At 41.7% G+C, this 22,780-nt stretch overlaps 1 protein-coding gene across 1 annotated transcript in view; it reads left to right on the top strand.

The window, feature by feature from the left end:
* ERP44 (endoplasmic reticulum protein 44) overlaps nucleotides 1-21,986 on the top strand; it is a 93,809-nt gene extending 71,823 nt beyond the window's left edge. The window contains exons 11-12 of the mRNA XM_063450620.1: nucleotides 18,513-18,615; nucleotides 21,573-21,986. Of these exons, the coding sequence (XP_063306690.1) occupies nucleotides 18,513-18,615; nucleotides 21,573-21,677 (208 nt within the window). The 3' untranslated portion in view covers nucleotides 21,678-21,986. The remainder of the gene's footprint in view (nucleotides 1-18,512; nucleotides 18,616-21,572) is intronic.
* The last annotated feature ends 794 nt before the right edge of the window (nucleotides 21,987-22,780 follow it).

The raw sequence follows: 22,780 nt of genomic DNA on the forward strand, positions 1-22,780 counted from the left end.
TTTGAAAGTCTCTCCTAAAATTATTCAGCAATTTCAAACCTTCTGTTTATATATCTGGAGGGATAAAAAAAACAAAAACTAGTGTCTCACAAGTTATCTTAAATAGAAAAATCAGACATGGAGGTTTAAATTACCCAGATCTGTCTAAACTATATAACTAGGATATCTCACGCTCTCCAATAGGTAAATCCCTATGCCTTAGTCTCTTCCCAGTATATAATGGAAAGTCTCACCTTATAATTTATCAAAATGGTTATGGAATAATGTAATAAAAATAAGTCTTTAATTCTAAAAACTATTAAGAATGTTGTTAAGATGATTAAAAAGTAAAAAAATAAAATAAAAATTCCAATTTATATTATTTCTATTGATTCTCCAATCAAAGAGCTTTTCTTATGTGATTGAGGACTTACAGCTATTAAATTGGATAAAGGGTGGAATATCACATATCAGATTTGTGGGGACAAGATGAAATTATCCAATTTTCCACTCTTCAACTGACGTATGTTTAACACCATAGAGAAGTATTTAGTTACTTAAAGGAACACTATAGTCACTGCTAAATAAAGCAGTTTTAGTGTATAAATCATTCCCCTGCAATTTCACTGCTCAATTCACTGTCATTTAGGAGTTAAATCACTTTGTTTCTGTTTATGCAGCCCTAGCCACACCTCCCCTGCTATGATTTACAGAACCTGCATGAAAAAACAACTGGTTTCACTTTCAAACAGATGTAATTTACCTTAAATAATTGTATCTCAATCTCTAAATTGAACTTTAATCACATACAGGAGGCTCTTGCAGGGTCTAGCAAGCTATTAACATAGCAGGGGATAAGAAAATCTTAATTAAAGAGAACTTGCAATAAAGAGAGCCTAAATAGGAAGTGTTTATGGAAGGCTGTGAAAGTCACATGCAAGGAGGTGTGACTAGGGTTCATAAACAAAGGGATTTAACTCCTAAATGGCAGAGGATTTAGCAGTGAGGCAGCAGGAGCATGTTCTATATACCAAAACTGCTTCATTAAGCTAAAGTTGTTCAGGTGACTATAGTGTCCCTTTAAGTTATCTCGGTAAGAAACAACGCTTAATTGTACACCAATTCTCAAATCTGATTTAAATGTGCTGCGGGGAAAAGAAAAATATAAAAAATCTTTACTGAAAATATACATTTTGAAAAACCTAATCCCCTCACTAAATGGGAGAATTATATTGAAAAAACAATTACATCTAAAAATTGGTACAAAAGGAAACAATAAGGAAAAGATATCCACTCCCCATCACTGATTGAATTACACTATAAGCTTCTATATCATTGGTATATGGTTCCGACAAAATTGAACAAAATCTCAACTTTAAAATCATGAATGCCGCCCTCTGAAATATGTGCGCATGTGTGGCGAAGCCGCGCATGCGCACAAGGGAGCAATGACGCTTCCAAATGGAATCATTTTGACGAAATAGGGGGCGCGGCTTCACGAGGCTCCCGGCGCTGGAACGAGGTGAGTAAAATGTCCTCCCTGGAGAGTCCCTTTAATGCACTGTTAAAGGGGAAGGGGCTGATATCTTTTTGACTTTACTGCCAGTGTCTAGACTTCAGTAATGGAAGAAATTCTTTTTATTTCCTATTTAATGATTCATCATTGGTAGTAATAAGGTAGGTGGTTGGATACCACTACAACTAGCTGTATTTTAAAGGAACACTGTAGGGTCAGGAACACAAACCTGTATTCCTGATCCTATAGTGTTAAAAACTAGTATCCTGCCTTGTTTTGTCTTTTTGTACAGTTTGTAGGAAATTTTGTAGTTTGTCCTGTGGTTGTCCACATTTATTCAAACCTCTCCATTGCATGGTTGCATGTTGTTGTATTGTCGGACTGTGTTTGTAGTGCCAGTTCCTCTTGTTGTTTATTTAGAATGTCATTTCATTTTTTTTTTTTTTTTTGTTAAAAAACAACCAATACCTTTTTTTGTTTTTATTTTTAGTTTGAGCTCTTTTTTAGGTAAGCCTGACTCAATAGTGCTAAAAACACTATCTAGCTCCCTCCCCCTCTTGTCCTCCTAGATATAGTTCCAGTCTGCTGCTGCTGGATCTGCCCCTGATGTGCAGCACACTGCCTCAGGAAGCACCGCTAGTAGCCGTCTGAGGAGTAGCCACTGAAGGTGTCCAGAGTCTGTAATGCCTGTTCTCTGTAAAGGCAGTGCTCACTGCAAAAAGCCTGCAGGAACATAAAAAGCTGTAGTTCTGGCGACTATAATGTCCCTTTAAAGCTTTTATAGTTAAAATAAGTGACTTTTTTATTTTTATTTATTTATATATATATATATATATTATATATATTCAAGTAAAGGGGCACTTAGGAAATACTCCCCATAATATGCTACCATTTGAATTCTACTCCTAATAAACAATTTAATATGGGCTTTGTCAAACACTTAACCTTAAAAAGTCCAAATTCAAAAGGATAAGGACAGCTTTACAACTCATTGACTGGCAGGACTGAAAAATATGAATATCTTCAACCAATTTACGACCACATGACAATATATGCCATCATGTCATTCAGGGTTTCAACACCCATTGATGGCATAGATTATCATGCTTTAAAAGTACAAGCAGGGTTAATTCCTTGCTGGTACCAAGGATCCCCAGGTGTTATTGGATACCCAATAATTTCCTCTGTCAGCTTGGGCCATTATTGTTGGCCACAGACTGATAGATGAGCTATGTCCAGCACTCAAGGTGAGTGCTGCACATAGCCTTTTAAATAACTGCACCTGAGGAATCACACTCCGCCACTGTGATTCTGAGTCTACTTCCAGTATAGAGCTCGCTGTACTGCATGAGCTGGGAGCTGCTGCTGTCAGTACAGATAAGGGACTATAGGGGGGTTATTATGCATTTGATTATGGGTTGAATTTGGAGATTGGTCAGAGGTAGGATTATAAATGGGATTAGGGTGCGTGTAAGGGTCAGTGAAAATGTGTGTGCTTAAAAAGATGAAAATGAATTCACGTGATATGTAGTAAAATGCATATGTGGGTGGGTGGGCCAGACTTCATAGTAAGGGTTAAAGAGTCAATAACTTTTTATTATTATTAATACAATAAATGCTTAATGTTTGGCTAGGTACGGGAGATGACCTCTTTTAAATGAGTTCAGTTTGCCGCTATGCAAAGTCGGGTTCTTTGATTGCATTGTTAATAATATTATTTAATGTTGGAGGCATTAGCGCTCAAATTTCTGCATGGATATTCTCCTTGAACTGCTCAAATGTGCGCGGTTTGTTCACGTACACCCCCTCCTTCAGTTGTTCAGGAAGTGATCGGCAGCTGAAAGGTCGGGCAAACGTGGCAGCCAATTAATCTGGGAATTTCTTGAAATAATCCTCTCGACGAATAGTTTTCTCAGTTTTGAAAATAAAATTCCACTTTTTTTAATTCTTGTTCCATCATAAACATACCGATGATGAATCTCCTAAGACTATAACTCCCCAGTTACAATCTGTACAACAAAATAATTGAACTACTAACAATTAAGCTCTTTACCTGCCAAATGTGTGTATGTATGTATAAGTGTGTGTGTGTGTGTGTGTGTATATATATATATATATATATATATATATATATAATATACACACACCCGTGCATGTATTACTAATAGATATGTAGTATATAAAAGTTTATATTAAAGAGCAATAAATTCCATCTTCACATTGTGCTAGCAAATGTATTGATTTTAATGTAAAGCTCTTTAAAAATATGGTCACTCCCTTACCAGTCAATGAAATCCTGAACATTAGACATGTGTGCCAGTGGAACATAGGGTCTAAGGTCATAAATTGGTTGATGGGCAGTCCTCTTGCTCCCTGTCACTGTGTTACTCACCGAGCTGGGGGATAATGGCATGCACTGGCGCCAGTCTGCTGGCAATGAAGCTAGCATGTTGTCATCAGCAAAGGGGGTCACACTTAGCCAGCCTCACACCCAAACACAATCACACTCTGACAACTCTACACATACATACCAATACAATCAAACTTAAACAAGCACCACACAGAATCACACTCAGCCATTTCCTGCTCAATCCAACTGAACCACCACACACACCACTCTTTGGTGTATTGCTTAGGGGGGGCAAGGAGGGTGGTAAGGGGGGCCCTTCTTTGATTCTTACGCCTGGACCCTGTGATTCCTAGATGCACCCCTGGTCAAAATGCTCATAGTTAAATAGCTTGTAGGATGTGCGGTGATTTTAGATTCTGTGATTACTATAAAGGTTGTAGTCTCAGCATGCCAAAGTTTTAGCTTTAAAGCTGTAGGACGGCATTGAGCTCCCTGCAGATTTGGTGCGAACAAGGTTAAGACCCTGCTCTCACACCAAGAAGCCCCAGGTATAAGCTCCCTGTCTGTCTACCATTTTTCATGGCCCCAGACAAACCTAGATTTGTTTTGGTTTAGAACTTGGACAATTGTCTCTGTCCTTAAGCGGTTATTTCGTATTAAATACAAAATAAAAGAGGTCAACAAAACTTTGCAGTAGGGCAATTTAGATTGGCTAAACTAGAATATGATACAAGCAAGACAACCCCAAAAGAATTTTCTTAGTTTGGTCCATTGAAATCTGCGATAGTATTGTAGTTAATAAGGATCAGGAAAGGCATACGTTTTAAATACTTTTTTTTTCTACAGTATATAGCAAGGAAGACCCAATGGCTGTGGATGTGGAAATCACTGTTACAAAAGCCTAACAGCAAACATGTGATTGGCTGACACAGGATAAAGTACTACAGCAGTTAAATAATGTTAAGGTAAATAAAGCTTCAGGACCAGATGGTTTTTACCCATGAGTACTTAGGGAGCTTCGTTTAGAAATGCGAAACCTCTTTTTTTCAATATATATCAACATCTCAGCCCAGAAATTATGCGTATTTTAGATTCTATGATTGCCAAATAATCTAAAAGGTTATTAACAGATAAAGTACAGGAATTCTGTTGGACTGCAATGTTGTGTTGTTACTAGGAGCATAATTTTTAATAGAACAAATAGTGTAGATATTGGTGTTGCAATACTAGGTGTTGAAATTACGAAGATTTTTTTATATTGTTGCACAAAGAAAGCTTACTGCACAAATTAAAAGCAATTGGTTTGTGTGAAAATGCTAAAGATAGAATACAGAATAGCATTTGGACACAAATGGTATGTGGAGTACCTCCAGGGTTAGTCATATGTCAGTATTTTCAGATAAGGCAGAATGAAATAAAGTAATACAAAGTAAACATGCAATTACAACTTTTGAATTGCATTGGGATACATTTAAGCAACTGGGCAGGCAAACAGCAGATGAAAGTTTTAGCACTGATCTACATTGAATTTCAACACTCCTCGCAATTGAAGAGTGAAAATTGAGCCATGTTGATAGCCTCTAGTATACCCATGGCTGCATACCATTTGCAGGTGCTGGAATGCCAGCTGTGGCTTTGATGCATAAGGACAAAATCATCCACTAGCATATCTAAGCTCTGCAACCTAAGGCTGTGCTTCTTCCATTTTCAATCTTTGCAAAGCTTTCAGAGCTGCCTGATTTGCTTCTGAAAGAAGCATAGCTCCTAATGGTTGCGATACTAGACACAAGAGACAAACAGCTGGCAATAATAAGTAATCAGTGGGGGACTCAAAATAAATGAATTTAAAAAAAAAAAAAAACCAAGGAAATGGGGATGTTGAACATTGAGAGGTTAGTGGGAACAGTGAGATGGAATGGGGACATGTGAAATGGAGGGTTGACATGTCACTATGTCTACTCTTCCAATAGAGGGCAAACTTATGCATACAGTATATACCCTGCGTTAAACCCTTTAAGCCTTCACACACACAAATACATCCCTGCATGCACTCATATATGCCCTACAATAACATATTGGCTTACTCTCCACACAAATGCACTTTTGCATTTACATACTTGACACTCCATGCTACAGACAATATTGGGATAAAACAAAAAATGGAGGCAAGTAAATAAAAATAAAGGCAATTTAGATAAATACAAAACTGCGTTTTGGATAAAGAACAAGCATATGAAGAAAGATTTGTCAACATGTGCATCGATTTAAGTAAGAATATGCAAATCACTGTAAGTGTCATATATTTTGGGTGAGTAAGTTAATGTACATGTTAAAGTAACTAACGCCTATTAAGCAGCCATATACAATGAGAAGAGAAGATGCAAGCTATTACTAGATATAATTTTCCAGCACATTTTAGACCAATATATTAAGCTCTTAAGGCACTAGTGCCCTCCATATTATGTTTGTTGACAGTCTGATACCTTGTGTTGCACTGTGCATTACTCAATAACAATTAAATCTTGCATAACATTTTAAAATTCATCAAGATGTTAACTGGTACTAGCACTTCTTAACTGCAAAAGCAGATTAAAATAAAAATTCTAACATAATTAAATATCCATATGATTTCTGGTGACTAAATAAATAACACAAACCATTCACAACTGATCTGTGAATGCAAGGCTCTGCATATTGAAATTACGTTGACCCAAACAAAGGTTCTTTATTCTGCAACATATTCATTCTGTCTTAAAAATACATCACAGACCCCAGACGATTATTTGCTGATGCAATACAATTAAGCAATTAGTAGTAATGTAATAGCTGTCTAGATGATTCATTCTGACCACACTGTATAAAAGGACTGTAGAGTACCAAAATGTGTTGTGGAAGGCTGAAGAGACAAGATCAGTACAGTATTAAATACACACTGGCACCTACATAAAATATGTTCCACCATACTACGTTATTATAATTGATATATCCAAGTCTTACAAACAAACATAATATAGGCGGAGCTCTAATATACCTGGATATTGAGGATGGGTGCACTTGATACAACACTTTACATAAATCTGTGAACAATATATAACACAATCACAGTGCAGATGGTATGAACAATAATGATTAAATGTGGATGAAAAAAAAATTCCAACTCACAAGGAGAGTGCCAATGGGCTCTAGTGTATAACACTCTTGGCTCCTTAAGGGAGAGCCACAGCCCTCTTCTGTGTCTTTAAAACCCAAGTGTTGATCAGCAGGGATAGACAGGCAAACTTTGAAGATGTTGATAAATTAATACATTTATTAATACAAATAAAATAAAATATGATCTAGTGATCAAAAATACTTAAAGGATCACTATAGAGTCAGGAACACAAAAAATTTATTCCTGACCCTGTAGTGTTAAAACCACCATCTAGCCCCCCTGGGCCCCTCATGCGTCCATAAATATAGCAAAATCTTACTATATTTAAGCCTGAAGCTGTAACTCTGCATGTTGTTTGAAACAGAAAAACAAGCAGTCTGCTGACATCATCAGAAGTGGTAGCCTGATCCAATCACAGTGCTTCCCTATAGGATTGGCTGAGACTGACAAGGAGCCAGATCAGAGGCAGAGAGCCAGCAGGATTCAAACACAGCACTGGCCAATCAGCATCTCCTCATAGAGATGAATTGAATCAATGAAACTCTATGAGGAAAGTTCAGTGTCTGCATGCAGAGGGAGGAGATACTGAATGTTTGGATGCATTTTAGGCAGCCGTGACCCAGGAAGGATTTCTAGCAGCCATCTGAGGAGTGGTCAGTGAAGTTATCACTAGGCTGTAATGTAAACACTACTTTTTCTCTTAAAAGACCGTGTTTGCAGCAGAAAGCCTGAAGGTAATGATTCTACTCACCAGAACAAATTCAATAAGCTGTAGTTGTTCTGGTGACTATAGTGTCGCTTTAAGAAGTAATGTAGTCTTTAGTCCAAAACGCATTTCGCCATCACTTGGCTTCCTCAGTTGGTGAATATTATGTGGTGAGCAGTTCTGTCTTTTATACCGTTCTAATTTTCAAATTGCCAGCATCTGTGTATCCGGAAGTGTTCTCAAAAGAACGTTCTGTCCTGTGGAACACAAGTCTGCGTTCCACTTCCGCATTTTCAAGCGAAGGAATCCATCATTCAACAGTACAGCCATGCAGAAAACTTCAATGCAATTCACACAGTCCCAAAATTCAAACCTAGACATATGGGAAATCAGATATACGAAAATGAACACAAAATTTGCCATATAGCTTGAAAAATGCATACTATAGTTAAAGGGACACTATCGTCACCAGTGCAACATCATGTATTCCTGACCCTATAGTGTTAACACCACCATCTAGCCCCCCTGGGTCCCTCATACCTCCATAAATATAGTAAAAATCTTACTGTATTCAAGCCAGAAGCTGTGACTTTGCATGCTGTTTGCCTAAACAAAAAAAAAATGTGCTGACCTCATCAGAAGTTGTAGCCTGATCCAATCACAATGCTTCCCCATAGGATTGGCTGAGACTGACAAGGAGGCAGGTCAGGTGCAGAGCCAGCATGATTCAAACACAGCCCTGGCCAATCAGCATCTCCTCATAGAGATGAATTGTATCCATGAAGGAAAGTTTAGTGTCTGCATGCAGTGGGAGGAGATAATGAATCACAGGATGCTTGTGCACAGCAGATCTGAGTGGATGGAGGCATATTATGCCTCCGTCGACTCCGAAGTCCCTCTGGTTCACTGTGACTGACTGCAACTGGAGGTGTTCCTAGCTTTCAATGTAAACACTGTATTTTCTCAGAAAATACAGTGTTTACATGAGAGAGGCTGCAGGGAGCTATAGTTTTCACCTGAACAACCTCATTAAGCTGAAGTTGTTCAGGTGACTATAGTGTCCCTTTAAAAATGCTACCAAAGGATGCTGCATATTTTGTCTGAAGTTACATATTAAATAATAAAATCTAGTTTATTTTGATGGCACAAAATCCACCTGTATAAAAGATTACAGGGCTTTACCTGATTATATACATATATAGGTGGCACAAAATCCACCTGAAAGCAGCAATACTTAAAGGGCCTCACCCAGATAGATAGAGATATATATATATAGGAAGGTGGCACAAAATCCACCTAATATCAGTAAGGGTATAGTGGTCCACCACTGTATGGGACTGACAGCCATTATAGTAGGTTAAATATGTAAAAAAAAAAAACGAACCTGCTGACCCCTGCCTGGATGGTGTGCTATGTATTTGCGGTCGGGAGCCGAAATGACGGAGATCACGGGTCTCCTAAGATGGCGGCCACAAATCTCGCGAGACACGAGATCCAATATGGCCGCCGGAGAGACGGGAAAGGGGTTTCCCGCCGTGCCGGCTAGTGATTGCGGCTGAGAGGCCGCGAGGAGAACGGTTAGGGTGAGGGTGAGCGTTACCCTCATGAACAAAACCAACGATCGGATCTCGGGGAAAGTGAGATCGGAAAGTGCCGTGGGACTAGTAAAAACGGATGTAAAATAATATAACCAAAGATAAAATAAAGTCAAGATAAATATAAATAAAATTGAAATAAAATATATATTGAGGGGAAGATACCAAAATACAAATACAAGTCCCTGAGGGCAGGGAAGGAAAAAACAGCAGGGAAGAATTCCTGAGAGGAGACCGTATAATGTAAAAAGGGGGGAACAGAAAGTCCTAAGAGACAGATAGGGGAAAAAAACCCTAATAGATAAACATCCAAAGATAAGGAGAAATCATAAAAGGTAACACAATTCAATACAATTAAGGAAAGAGCCAAAAACTCTGACCTGTCTGCTGATGGAGCAGTAAAGAAAGAGGGGGAGGAGCCTTATCACTGTGAATACTATGCTTCCTATTGCATTTTGATTGGTTAATGTTTCACTTTTCTTTACTGCTGTGTGAGTTAGTAAAGAGAGTTTAATGCAAAATAGGAAGCCTCCTGTCATGTGGTAAAATTAGAAAAGCATTGCTTACCTATTTTGTGTGTAAACATATGTTTACTGTTGCAAAGAGTAACTATCTGTACAGAGTATAGAATGATTAAGATTATGTTGCTCTGCCATATCACTCGAATATGTCATTCCTGTGACAGTGACTTAAATGTGTTTTTCAGTGCGTTTTTTTATTTATTTCACATTACGTAGTTTGCCCTTTCATTCTTATGCTTTCCCTTAAATATATTTTTATTAAAGTTGTCTTCTTTGATATTTTAAATTCTTTATTTTTCTTTATGCAAGAGATAACAATACAGCTTACAGAGCCACAACAAGCACATTGATAACCTTGTTGTACATTCCTGTGGCATTTAAAGTCGTAGCACAAAATTTTAATAAGTAGTTATAGTCAAGCTGTATAACATACTGAATTATAAATCTTAATTATATGAACAAGTGTTATTTGGCACATGTTCAGTAGAAAAACTGTAGCTTGCCAAATATATCTAGTAAGACTGCGCTTTTGGTATGATTAGTAGTTTAGCGGTTCTAGCTAATATTGCAGCCGGGTTAGTGCAGTAAAGCTGCCAGAATTCACATTTACTCTAGGCTTAACCTTAGTGACACTATGCTTGATTATACATAAACTGATTTCTTAGCTTAAACAGGTAATAAACCTGTGCTGCTCTATTCAGTAGTTGTCAAAAGAAATAACAGAATACAGGAGAAGAGCAAGGTGTTAGAACAAAAGATAACAGTGAGAAACAAAATATAATATTTCAGGGCACAACTTTCTGACATATCTATAGCATGGGCTGGTCAGGTGCGGTGACCACGAGTTTGGGAGCCCGGGTCAGCCTATGCCAGTCGCCCTCATAGCTGCGGCTCGTCTTAGGAGGTATAGTGGCAGGCCTTCAGGATCAGCATTGCCCACAGAGTGTGGGGGGGTTCCCCTGGTGCCTCCAACACTTTGAAAGTTCTTTCCACTGGCCACCCTGTTCCCTTTGTGGTCTCTGGTACTTGCTGGTGAAGGAAGCCTGTTGCGGGTTGTACAGCCCACCTATGGCGTCTGGGTCCCGCCGTCTCTCTGTCCATCCATGGACTGGCTTGTGCAGGTGGGAGAGGCTGCTTGCTTCCCTGCTTAGTTCACGCTCTCTTCACTCTCACTGCCGCAGGTCTCTGCTGGGTGCATGGAGGTGATGGCTTAGGTGGATGAACATTTGCTTCTAGCCTGATAGTTTGTCGTAGCTTTATTTTATCCCAAAAGGCGGCGAATATGCTATCCAGCCGGGCCGCGAGGTCAGGCCTCTCTCCGTGACAGCTTGAAGAGCATGTGGCGTCCGCCATGTTGTGTGGCTCCGTGCCCACAGTCTGCTCGCTTGGCACCATTCTGTGTGCCTGTCGCTGCTTGGTTGCCCGCTAGAAGCGTACCGGGATCATCCCCACCGGTCCGGGGGGGTGGGGGGGTAGGAGGCTAGTGGGTCCGCTCTGCAGATGCAGAGAAGAGGAGAGCGGCCGCCTCTCCCCAGCTCTGACGGCCGCAGTCAACCACCTCGGGCTCCCGGTGTCGGTAGTGCCCGGGAAAGGTGTCACAATGCTTGCCAGGGTCTCCCTGATGTGGGTAGCACAGTGGGTAGTGTTTGGCGTTGAGTCCCCCTTTGGATCAGGGGTTATTCACAGGAGATCGGTTATCTCTCAGGAGCCTGCCAGTTAGCAAGTCAGGCTCCGCCCCTTCTTTGATATTTTAGACAGACTTTTAGATAGCCTTTTTTTTCTACTAATCTAATGTCTCTGGTATCATGATCATGCTTGCTTATCTATCTTTTTTTTTTTTTTTTACCAGATTTTTGTTTTGGATACTCTCTCTTTTCGCCATTTAGGCATCCTGCTATAACTTGCCACTTTAATAAGAGTGATAAATCTCCCTGTTGATCTTTACTATAACTCAATATAAAGAGTATAAAAATGAAACCAATATCCCCATAGGTGTAGCATTAATTTCATTTTTTAATTAGATATACATTTTGACATGCATGTTTCCTTTTGTTAAAGAATAAATGCCTATTTTTGTTTCACCTAAGAAATCTGTACCTGTGTGGCAATGATTAAAAATAGTTAATACAGATCACCATTCTCACAACTTTTTTTTTTTTTAAATATATTTTTATTTCTTCAAAAGTTTTTTCATATTACAATCACAAAAATACATACAATACAAATCAATATATCAATAGATATGTTTCCATTCAAGCAAAGTACATAAAAATATGAAAATGTAAAAGGAATTCTTATATCGTTAGTTTATACCAAAATATTATACCCATATCCATAAATGACAGTGCAGAGGTGTACTAAAAACATAATTCATACCATGCACACGCATCCTCTCGAGGAACCCAGCATATACTACCCAATTTTTCCTATCCTTCATTTATAAGTACAATTTTGCTGGTGTTCGTTCGGGGGCAAACACTCGGCGGGGCAGCCCATTCATACTATATTATACAGGCATTTTATAAACTATCATTATTAAAAGTAAACTTATCGACTATTTTTTTCCATTTACTGGATTTCTTCAAACCAACAGAATTACCTTGAATTATTACGATTTCCATTTTACATTGGTATATTACTTGTTTTTTAATTTCAACCCACTCTGGGACTTTATTACTTTTCCAGTATCTGGCTAAAACTATCTTAACTGCCAATAAAATGTGTGTTATCAACATTGAATTCTCATTGGACATAGAGGGCCATCCCAAATGTAACAGAAAACTTTGTGGTGTAAAAGGTATATATATCTGACAGATATTATAAATCTGGTGGTATACATGCTTCCATATATTGCTTAAACATTTACAGTGCCACCATATATGGAGATAATCTCCATACCCTTCCTTTCATCGCCAGCAGTCAGGATTCTGATCCTTGTACATTTGGGCCAATTTTTCTGGTACCATATACCATCTGTTTATAAGTACTATATTCAAACAATGTACCGATGTGTTGACTTTAGCTATCGCTCTTATCATTTCTTGCTCAGGAATTGCAATATGTAAGTCTTTTTCCCACTTAATCTTAGATTTCCAGACAGAGAGCTTCTGAGAATCCTTTAAGAATTTGAGACATCTAGCAATATGGCCTTTAGTTCTATAGGTTTCCAGTATCTTTTTAAAATTACTAGTAATTTTATTAAGCTTGAAGCCATTCTCACAACTTAACCTATTTTTGTTTTTTTCGTGATCATACCTGTAGGTGGTTTTTATACTTTGTACTCGACAAATACACGCAAAATATCCAATTAGAGGAGTACAACTAAAATTTATTAAAATACAAATATAAACCAGCGTATCATGCAATAATGCCTTTCTTCTAAGTACTCATATAGCTGAACATATTTAAAAGTTCCGGGAAAGTGTTACTGATCCAGGTGCTCCTTATACTTGCGTTTGCAACAGAAAATGCAGGCAATAAGCTAACAGCACAGATAATTTTGTTGAAATGCCCCTGGGATCTATACTTCTTTAACGGTGTTCTTCATTGAACGCAATCAACGCATGCCGTTACTGATGGCGCTTTCCTTAAACCACCTTTACAAAGACGTCTTCATGTCTATTAAAACAGGTTGGTAGATTAAGAAGCTTTCCTACATTTTTGGTATGTAAGTTTCAATACATTTTGTCTGTATTCCACTATGGAGCAATATTTTCCAGTTTGATTTCCTCCTAAGATTTTTTTTTTTAATTTCTGAATGGAAAAGCAGATACAAATGGAGACCTTTTATTGGTGTTCTGAAAAGTGTCATTTATTGTTGGTCTCGCTCTGTATTTTTATTAAATTTGTTTTTAAAATGGTTTAAAAAGTGGCAGATTTTCTCTGCCATTTTTGTAAAAGTGTTCATTTTAGAACTTTCAGCCAAAGTTTAGAGTGGCAGAAAAAAATAGAATTAAAACAGGAGATGATAGAACTGTTAAAGGGACTCTATAGCCAACATATAAAAGCAAGAAAGACAGGTCCCCCAGCCTTCCTTCTTGCTTTTATATGTACTTGCAGCAAAAAAAAATATTTTCGAGGTGTTTTTATATTAAAAACTTACCTCCATTCCAGCGCCGAGCTCCCAGCCATGCCGCGCGCCCTTTTTCGTCAAAATGACGAAATCGCGGGGCCCAATAGGACGCTTCTCTGAGAGAAGCGTCATCGCGATGTGGTGCGCATGCGCGGCTTCGCGCTGCACCAATCGCGTTCTTCATAGAGCGGCATATGAAGAAATTCAGCGCTTTACCGCGCATGTGCACGGAATGCGCGTTCGCAAGCTGAGCTGTGTGACTGACAGCTCAGCTCGCTTTCTTTTTTTTTTATTCTTTTTTTTTGCTGTGCATATGGCGTTACAGACTTGCACGGGGTACCCCAAAGGCAATCCTCGTGCTATTCAGGCATTAGTTACAATGGGATATTCATTGGTGCTTGCACAATTTTTGGTTAAGTGACATAACTGAACAAATGCAAATTTTTATAGATATACAAGATAATACTACGTGTGACAGAAGATAAATCGGTGTGACTAATGACTACAAGAGTGTGAACTGTCGTTTCTCTGAGACACACTGTAGAGATAAGAAAGGAGAGAAAAAACAAACCAAAAAAAAACAAATAAAACGCAATAAAAGAGAGCATATTCTTCGCTGGTACTATATGCGCTATGAACACGTTAATGCTTAATGAAGTATACATGCAGCCCTTGTCTGGTTATGTATTCTTGTCTATGTGTTTAACAGGATAGATGTAGCCTATAGAGAGGAGCTTTAAACATGCGCGTGTTTTTCCACCCCCATTTAACCCCCCACCAGCCATATGGAAGTCAGTGGTTGTGTGTCATGAAGCTGGTTTGTGTAGTAAAGTGGAGTATGGAGACAGCATAGGGACCAAAGCTTTGGTACTGTCCTGTTGGGTACTGTCCAGGCCAGTGGCGGATCAACAGACCCCTCGTGATTTACTTGCGGTATAGCCCGGTATCTGCCTCTGGTAGGGGCTGGATCCCCGCCGCCGTGCTGTGTCCGAACATACTTCGCATCTGCAGGACGTCTGGTCTTGTGAGTCGGCAGCTGTGCGGCGCTTTGAGAGTCATGGTGTGCAGGGTTTCGTCGCCGGGGCACTGTCTCTCCCCCCCAGGGGTACATGCTGTTGGTGCACATTGCTGGTGTAGGCCTCCTCCGCTGGCTTCCCAGTGTTGCCGCTGTATTTTAGTGGGCTTGCCTCTCTTGGTCATACGTAGGCTGGTGTCTGCCCTGAACGGGAGCTGAGTGTGTTCCGCAGAGTGCTGCCGCTTACCGGTCCGTCTTAGTGCAGGCTGGGTTGTAGGTGATTGCCGGGTCGGTCTTCCAGCAGAGGTGTCGGTCTCTTCAGGCGAGTATGTTCGCTTCGCTGTGTGACCTATGCCCAGTGCGGCTGTTGTTTCCCGCGCACCTGAGCTTCGTTGGTTTCGCGACTCTACGTGCAGCTTGAGTGGGAGGCACAATCCGCCTTGGTGGCTGTGAGTGCGAGCTGAAAGCTGGTCTTCTTTTTGCCGGCTGCGCACGTGGCGCCCGCCATTTTAGGTGCGGCAGCTGGGCTCTCTGGCCTCGATTGCAGTGTCATGTGTGGGGCCTCAGGGTGAGGACCGGGATCACCCCCACCGGTCCAAAGGGGGGGGGGACGGGGCCGGGCCTGCGCCGGTCCGCACACTCAGCTGGGTTCCGTGGTGCAGGATAGTGGGGCAGCGGCTGTCCGCCCCACTCACCGCAGGAGAAGGCACCATTTAGGTTGGCGTGTTTTTCTTCCCCATGGGGACTGAAGCTCGATGAGCCAGCCTCTCCCCGGGTCCCGCAGTCCCTCAGCTCTGGGTGTCTGTGCTGTCGGTCAATTTTCGGGTGGTAAGACTTGGTTGTTAGAGAATATATTTTAGTTGGTTGCAGGAGCTGCACAGACCTGCGACCTGAGCGACCTACTGTCCCCCTGGCCCCCACCCCTGAGCGGTGGGTGGGGGCCCTAAAAATAACAATAGGGGGGGACCTACTGTCCCCCTCGGCCCCCACCCCTGTGCGGCGGGTGGGGGCCCGAAAAATAACAATAAGGGGGACGTACTGTCCCCCCCCGGCCCCCACCCCTGACCGGTGGGTGGGGGCCCTAAAAATAACAATAGGGGGGGACCTACTGTCCCTCCCCGGCCCCCACCCCTGAGCAGTGGGTGGGGGCCCTAAAATTAAAAATAAGGGGGGGGGGACCTACTGTCCCCCCCCCGGCCCCCACCCCTGAGCGGTGGGTGGGGGCCCTAAAAATAACAATAGAGGAGAGACCTACTGCCCCCCCCCGGCCCCCACACCTGAGCGGTGGGTGGGGGCCCTAAAAATAACAATAGGGGGGGACCTACTGTCCACCCCCGGCCCCCACCCCTGTGCGGCGGGTGGGGGCCCGAAAAATAACAATAGGGGGGGAACCTACTGTCCCCCCCCAGCCCCCACCCCTGAGCGGTGGGTGGGGGCCCTAAAAATAACAATAGGGGGGGACCTACTGTCCCCCCCCGGCCCCCACCCCTGAGCGGTGGGTGGGGGCCCTAAAACTAACAACAGGGGTGGGGACCTAGTGTCCCCCCCCTGGCCCCCACCCCTGAGCGGTGGGTGGGGGCCCTAAATACAAAGGGGGGGGACCCTAGTCACCCGCCAAAAAAAAATATCTCCCTACCTACCCCCCTCACCCTAAAAATAATGAGGGGGGGACCTTTAACTAAAACCCTGTTAAAAAAAAAAGGAGAGATAAAAACAACTTACCATTCGATGTTTTCTTTCTTCTAAAATCTTCTTTCTTCAGCCCCCAAAAAGGCCAAATAAAAATCCATAATAACCGACGCAATAAAAAAACAAAAAAAAAACATAATCCATCTTCACCCATGGAGGGCTCCGCGCAGACTGAGCTCTGCAGGGCGGGGGAAGGCTTATAAAGCCTTGCCACGACCTGCAATTAGGCTAAGAACACTCTGATTGGCTGGTTTAAGCCAATCAGAGTGCTTTGTGTCATTTTACACAGTGTGGGAAAATTCCAAAGAACTTTCCCACGCTTGTAAAATGACACAGAGCACCGTGATTGGATGGCTTGAAATCGCTCAGGGGTGGGGGCCGGGGGGGACAGTAGGTCCCCCCCCTATTGTTATTTTTAGGGCCACCGCTCAGGGGTGGGGGCCGGGGGGGGACAGTAGGTCCCCCCCCTATTGTTATTTTTAGGGCCCTCACCCACCGCTCAGGGGTGGGGGCCGGGGGGGGACAGTAGGTCCCCCCTATTGTTATTTTTCGGGCCCCCACCCGCCGCACAGGGGTGGGGGCTGGGGGGGGGGACAGTAGGTCCCCCCCAATTTTGTTATTTTTAGGGCCCCCACCCACCGCTCAGGGGTGGGGGCCGCGGGGGGGACAGTAGGTCCCCCCCAATTTTGTTATTTTTAGGGCCTCCACCCGCCGCACAGGGGTGGGGGCCGGGGGGGGGACGGACAGTAGGTCCCCCCCAATTTTGTTATTTTTAGGGCCTCCACCCGCCGCATAGGGGTGGGGGCCGGAGAGGGGGAGGACAGGAGGTCCCCCCCCTCATTATCTTCATGGTCCCCACCTGCCGCCCGGGGGTGGGGGCCGGGGGGGGGGGAGGGGAGTAGGTCTCCTCCCCCACCCCCCCTTCAACCACTATTGAGGACAGAGAGTCCCTGTGGTTTCGGGCTTCAGCTGTCAGCTCTAGCCACTACCACAGCAGAGCTGACAGCCTCAGCACACAAAGCGCGTTCACAGTGCTTTGTGTGCTGATAGCCCGTCTGAAGTATTCACCCATGCGTGAATACGTCAGACGTGAGTCCTTTTTAGGGCCTCTGAACTCGGAAGTCCCTCTGGTGGCCGTCTGACTGCAACAAGAGGTGTTCCAAGCTTCCAATGTAAACACTGCATTTTCTCAGAAAATACAGTGCTTACAAGAAAAGGGCTCCAGGTAGCTGTAGCACTCACCTGAACAACCTCATTAAGGTGAAGTTGTTCAGGTGATTATAGTGTCCCTTTAAAGGAAACACACTATGTTGTAGGGTCTGGTTGAAAATTAAACCTTTTTTCATGTAAGCTATGTGAATCACAGCTTGGGGAGGCATGGTTAAGGCTGCATAAACAAATGTATTTAATTCCGAAATGGCAGAGAATGAAGCAGTGGGACTGCAGGGACATCTATACACAAAAACTGCTTCATTAAGCCAAAATTGTTGTGGTGTTTTACACTATCCCTTTAAACCACATTATGTTAATCTAAATCAGAGCAGTAACATTCGCTTAAGGGTCAGTGACAAGCCTGGTTTAATACTTCAGAAATGCTATATTTTTTGTATTGTATTTTGTTTTGTTCAAAGGGATGTTGATGTGTTTACAGAAAAGTATACCAAATATTTATATATTGGTTCAACTTTAAATTGTCAACTGTTTATTCTCACATTTTTGCCATTTCTTGCAAATTGTCCCTTATTAACTTGTTTTGTCTATTATTGTGTAGGTTTCCGATTAAAATAAGCAACAATTTTTTTCCTGAAACGGTCTTCTGCATTTTGTTCCCCTACACAACTGAATTGTACATGTAGATGGAGTGCAGTAAAGCTTGTTTATTTTCAGTAATCCTTACAATGAATTGTTGTCTTTTTAGAATTCCTGGTAAATTGAAGCAATTTGTACAAGATCTGCATTCTGGGAAATTGCACAGAGAATTTCATCATGGACCTGACCCTACTGATGTAGCTCCTGGTCAGGTATGTTAAAACTGAATTGTTGATCACACTGTTGTTTAATGCAAAGTTATTTTTAATCATTAATTTGTAATATTCAAATGAAGAACTTTGCTCTCTAATCTCTGTTAAACATAGAATTATCCTTCTTGGATATTAATATTAAATTTGGCATTTACATAGCCGCAACATACTCTGTAGAACTTTGCTTTTGTAATTAGTCAAACTGTTTGGAAGTTTAGTTTTTGTTTTGGTTTTTCTCTTATCTTTATTTATTTTTTTCCGCAAAAGTAATATCAATACTATTTTCACATGTATATCAAATGTGGGATTCGTAAGAATGCACATATGTCAATCTCCTGTAAAGAGAGAAGAGACCCATAAGAATACACACAATAGAAACAAAAAAAATAAGTAAAGAAAAGTAAAAGAGAAAGCAGAAAACAAGGTATAAAAAGGTGAGGGAAAGTGGACTCCTTTCCCCTCCCTACCCCCTCTACTAGACAGCCACTAGAGGCGCATCCCGGAGTTTACTGGACTCTGTCGCATAAATGACGCTGGACGTCCTCACGGTCTGCATGAGGACATCCAGCGTCTGTGAAAACCCCACAGGATTGAGTCAATGCTTTCCTGTGGAGAGGGCCTAATGCACTCACCATACACGTTTGTTTCTACATCGAAGGAGACGGGGTGCTGACCTAGTGCCAAGGGACATAGGTGCTGGAATCGGGTAAGTGATTAAAGGACACTCTAGTGCCCGGAAAACATACACGTTTTCCTGGCACTAGAGTGCCCTGAGGGTGCCCCCACCCTCAGGGTCCCCCTCCCGCACGGCTCTGGAAAGGGGAAAAGGGGTAAAACTTACCTTTTTCCAGCGCTGGGCGGGGAGATCTCTGCCTCCGATCCTCCTCCGTTCCGCCCCATCGGTTGAATGCACACGCGCGGCAAGAGCTGCGCGCGCATTCAGCCGGTCGCATAGGAAAGCATTTACAATGCTTTCCTATGGACGCTTGCGTGCTCTCACTGTGATTTTCACAGTGAGAATCACGCAAGCGCCTCTAGCGGCTGTCAGTGAAACAGCCACTAGAGGATTTGGGGGAAGGCTTAACCCATTAATTAACATAGCAGTTAATAAACAAAACAGCAAGCCGGCAAACAGAACAGATAAGGATAAAGCGAAAACGAAGTCAGAATACAAAGCCAAGGTCAAATACGGAGGAACACAACTGAACACCACAAGCGCTAAAGGGAACTGTAGCAGAAACCACGATAGGGCAAGGAACTAAGGGAAAAGGGTAAGTATATGTAGCATCTAAACTAATGTGATTGGCTCCTGTCATATCCACACCCCCAAAATGTAAGTGTATGGGGTGTGTGGCATGACAGGGGCCAATGGGAGCCTTTTGGCAATTTAGGCTCCCACTGTCTCTTTAAGAGCGCGCCCGAGACTCGCGGCGCGCTCTTAGATTCAGGCGGAACACGTGACCGCTTCTCGCGGTCACTGCCCGCCTTCCTGTTTGAGCAGTCGGATGAGCCGCGCGCAGCTCGTGCAGCAGCATGACCGCGCGCGGCTTGAAGAGAGGACCGCGGCCGGCCCCTGGAAAAGGTGAGTAACGCTACAATAGCATTGGATTGACTGAGCTGGTCAAGGAGGCAGATTAGGGGAAGAGCCAGCACAAGCCAAACACAGCACTTGCCAATCAGCATCTCCTCATAGCGATGCATTGATTCAGTTAATCTGTGTGAGGAAAATTCAGTGTCTCTATGCAGAGGGTGGAGACACTGAATGGCTGTGCAGCACTGCCCCAGGAAGCACCTCTAGCAGCCATATGAGGAGTGGCCAATGGCCTAGGCTGTAATGTAAACACTGCCTTTTCTATGATAAATCAGTGTTTACTGCAAAAAGCCTGAAGCCTGAATATATACTGATAATACTCACCAAAACAATGTACAATAAGCTGTAGTTGTTCAGGTGACTATAGGCTTTCCAAAGCTCTGCTGCGCTTTGGGATTCTGGGATTTTCCATTGTCCCTTTACTGAATAAAAAACATTAAGCAGCAATCAATAAAGACTTTTGATTTTTAACAAATTGGCAATTAGGGAGTTATATACCCAATATTATATCTGAACAAAAAGAAAGAAACTAAGGGGCAAAAACATAAAATGACATTTATTATTGAATCATTCCTCTGTAGTCTGTGAAGAAGATCCTCCAGTAGCAAAACCAGGAAATAAAATTGGAACACGTGTTTAGGCCATGTACCCAAAGACAAGTGTTACAGGGTCTTTCACATTAACTTGTCCTCTGCAGTCTACCACTCCCTTGGGAACTCCAAGTGCCATTCAAGCGTACAGGGCCCTGTGCACATGGCCTATGTGCCAGAGAGAGTCCAGGATATCTGGGAGTGTAGTTCTAAAGATCCCAACAGGAACAGCTAGGGAGCCCTCCTAAATGTCATCTGAGACAACCTTCCCCCGAGGGTTATTCCTTTGGCAATGATTGGAGAGATTCTCCATCGTAGTCTCCAGAGCTTCAACTGTGGCAAGCAGAGAGTTTGTAAGGTTAATCACCTCATTGTGGGCTACTACCACACCTTCCTTGCGCTGCTCTAAAGCCGCAGTGCGTGCTTCCAGAGCTCAGTCTCTCCTAATACAATGCATTATGAAAACTGCCAGTCGATGGTGGTCACAGACCACTATCTACTGGTTTAACTAGGAAACTCCTCTTCTGATATCAGTATTGCAGGATGATCTTCCATAGAAAGAGCTCATTTCCATGCAGCCATTACTTCTGACAGCAGGGGAAAGGACAATGCTGGACAGCGGTAGCCATGAATAAGCACAGTATTTTCTGTATTTAATCATTTCTTGTATGAGTAAATTATGAAAAAATATTTTGCTAATTCTCAACTTTGTTTTTGTATTCAATAAGTCAGAAGCTGACTTTATACTACTAAATTACTATACTTTTATTTTGCAGGAAACCGGAGATTTAGCAAGCAGTCCTCCAGAGAGTTCCTTTCAGAAACTGGCCCCAAGTGAATATAGATATACCATACTGAAAAGAGATCGGGATGAGCTTTAAAACATTAGAATTGCATTGTTAAACTCAATTTCCAACATTACTTTCTGTATGGTTTAAAAACTGCTAACCTATATTTTCATAATTTGTATTTTTTATTTGGGATAAAGTAATAAATTGATTTTTTTTTTATTTGCACACATGTTTGTAAATACATTGTGTTTGGTGTTTTTTCTGTACAGACTTTTAAATAGATAGTAAGGAAATGCAAATCCCTGAAGCCAACTGTCCTGTTTTATAAACCATACAAAAGTTGCAAGATACTTTTCCCTGTTGATTTACACTTCCCTATTAAATTTGGACTCTTTGGAATCCCTTATTGAGTTTGCGTTTTTATTTTCAAGTGTATCAGACACATTTGAAATGTGACATAGAAATGTTCCATTAATGAATCTTGTATAATATTTGAAACTATATACCTCATGAGGAAGACATGTGGTATCATCTTTTTATATCCAATGCATGCCTGTTCTCTAACATATTGCTATAAACATGACTATATGAGAAGTCGCTCAGGTAACAAAAAGTAATGTTCTATCTTCAAAATTCAATATAAAAATAACAGGCCACATTGCATACTTTTATATGAATTATTTATTTGTGCTGGTCAGCCCATTTAACTTTTATTGTTCATTTTGGTTTTCTCTCCACTATCCTGTTGATTCCTATAGAGGTGACCTCCAGTCTGCTATAGGTACAGCTTGTACCTTATTTTATTCTTAATTTTGCATTTCAGATTTTAAATCTTTTCTGTGTTTACTAAAACAGCTTTATGTGCATTATGTGGACAAGGGAAAGCAAAAATATTTAACAAAGATAGTGTTGCAGTAGACATTGCTTACCTAGATTTTAGTAAGGCTTTTGATACTGTTCCACATAGAAGACTGATTAATAAACTGCAATCTTTAAGTTTAGATTCCAATATTGTTGAATGGGTTAGGCAGTGGCTGAGGGACAGGCAACAGAGGGTTGTAGTCAATGGAGTATTTTCGGCCCAAGGGCTAGTTACCAGTGGGGTACCTGAAGGATCTGTACTTGGAACAATTCTCTTTAATATTTTTATTAGTGATATTGCAGAAGGTCTTAATGGTAAGGTATGTCTTTTT

The sequence above is a fragment of the Pelobates fuscus genome, chromosome 4 (genome assembly GCF_036172605.1).
Source record: "Pelobates fuscus isolate aPelFus1 chromosome 4, aPelFus1.pri, whole genome shotgun sequence".
Lineage (NCBI taxonomy): Eukaryota > Metazoa > Chordata > Amphibia > Anura > Pelobatidae > Pelobates > Pelobates fuscus.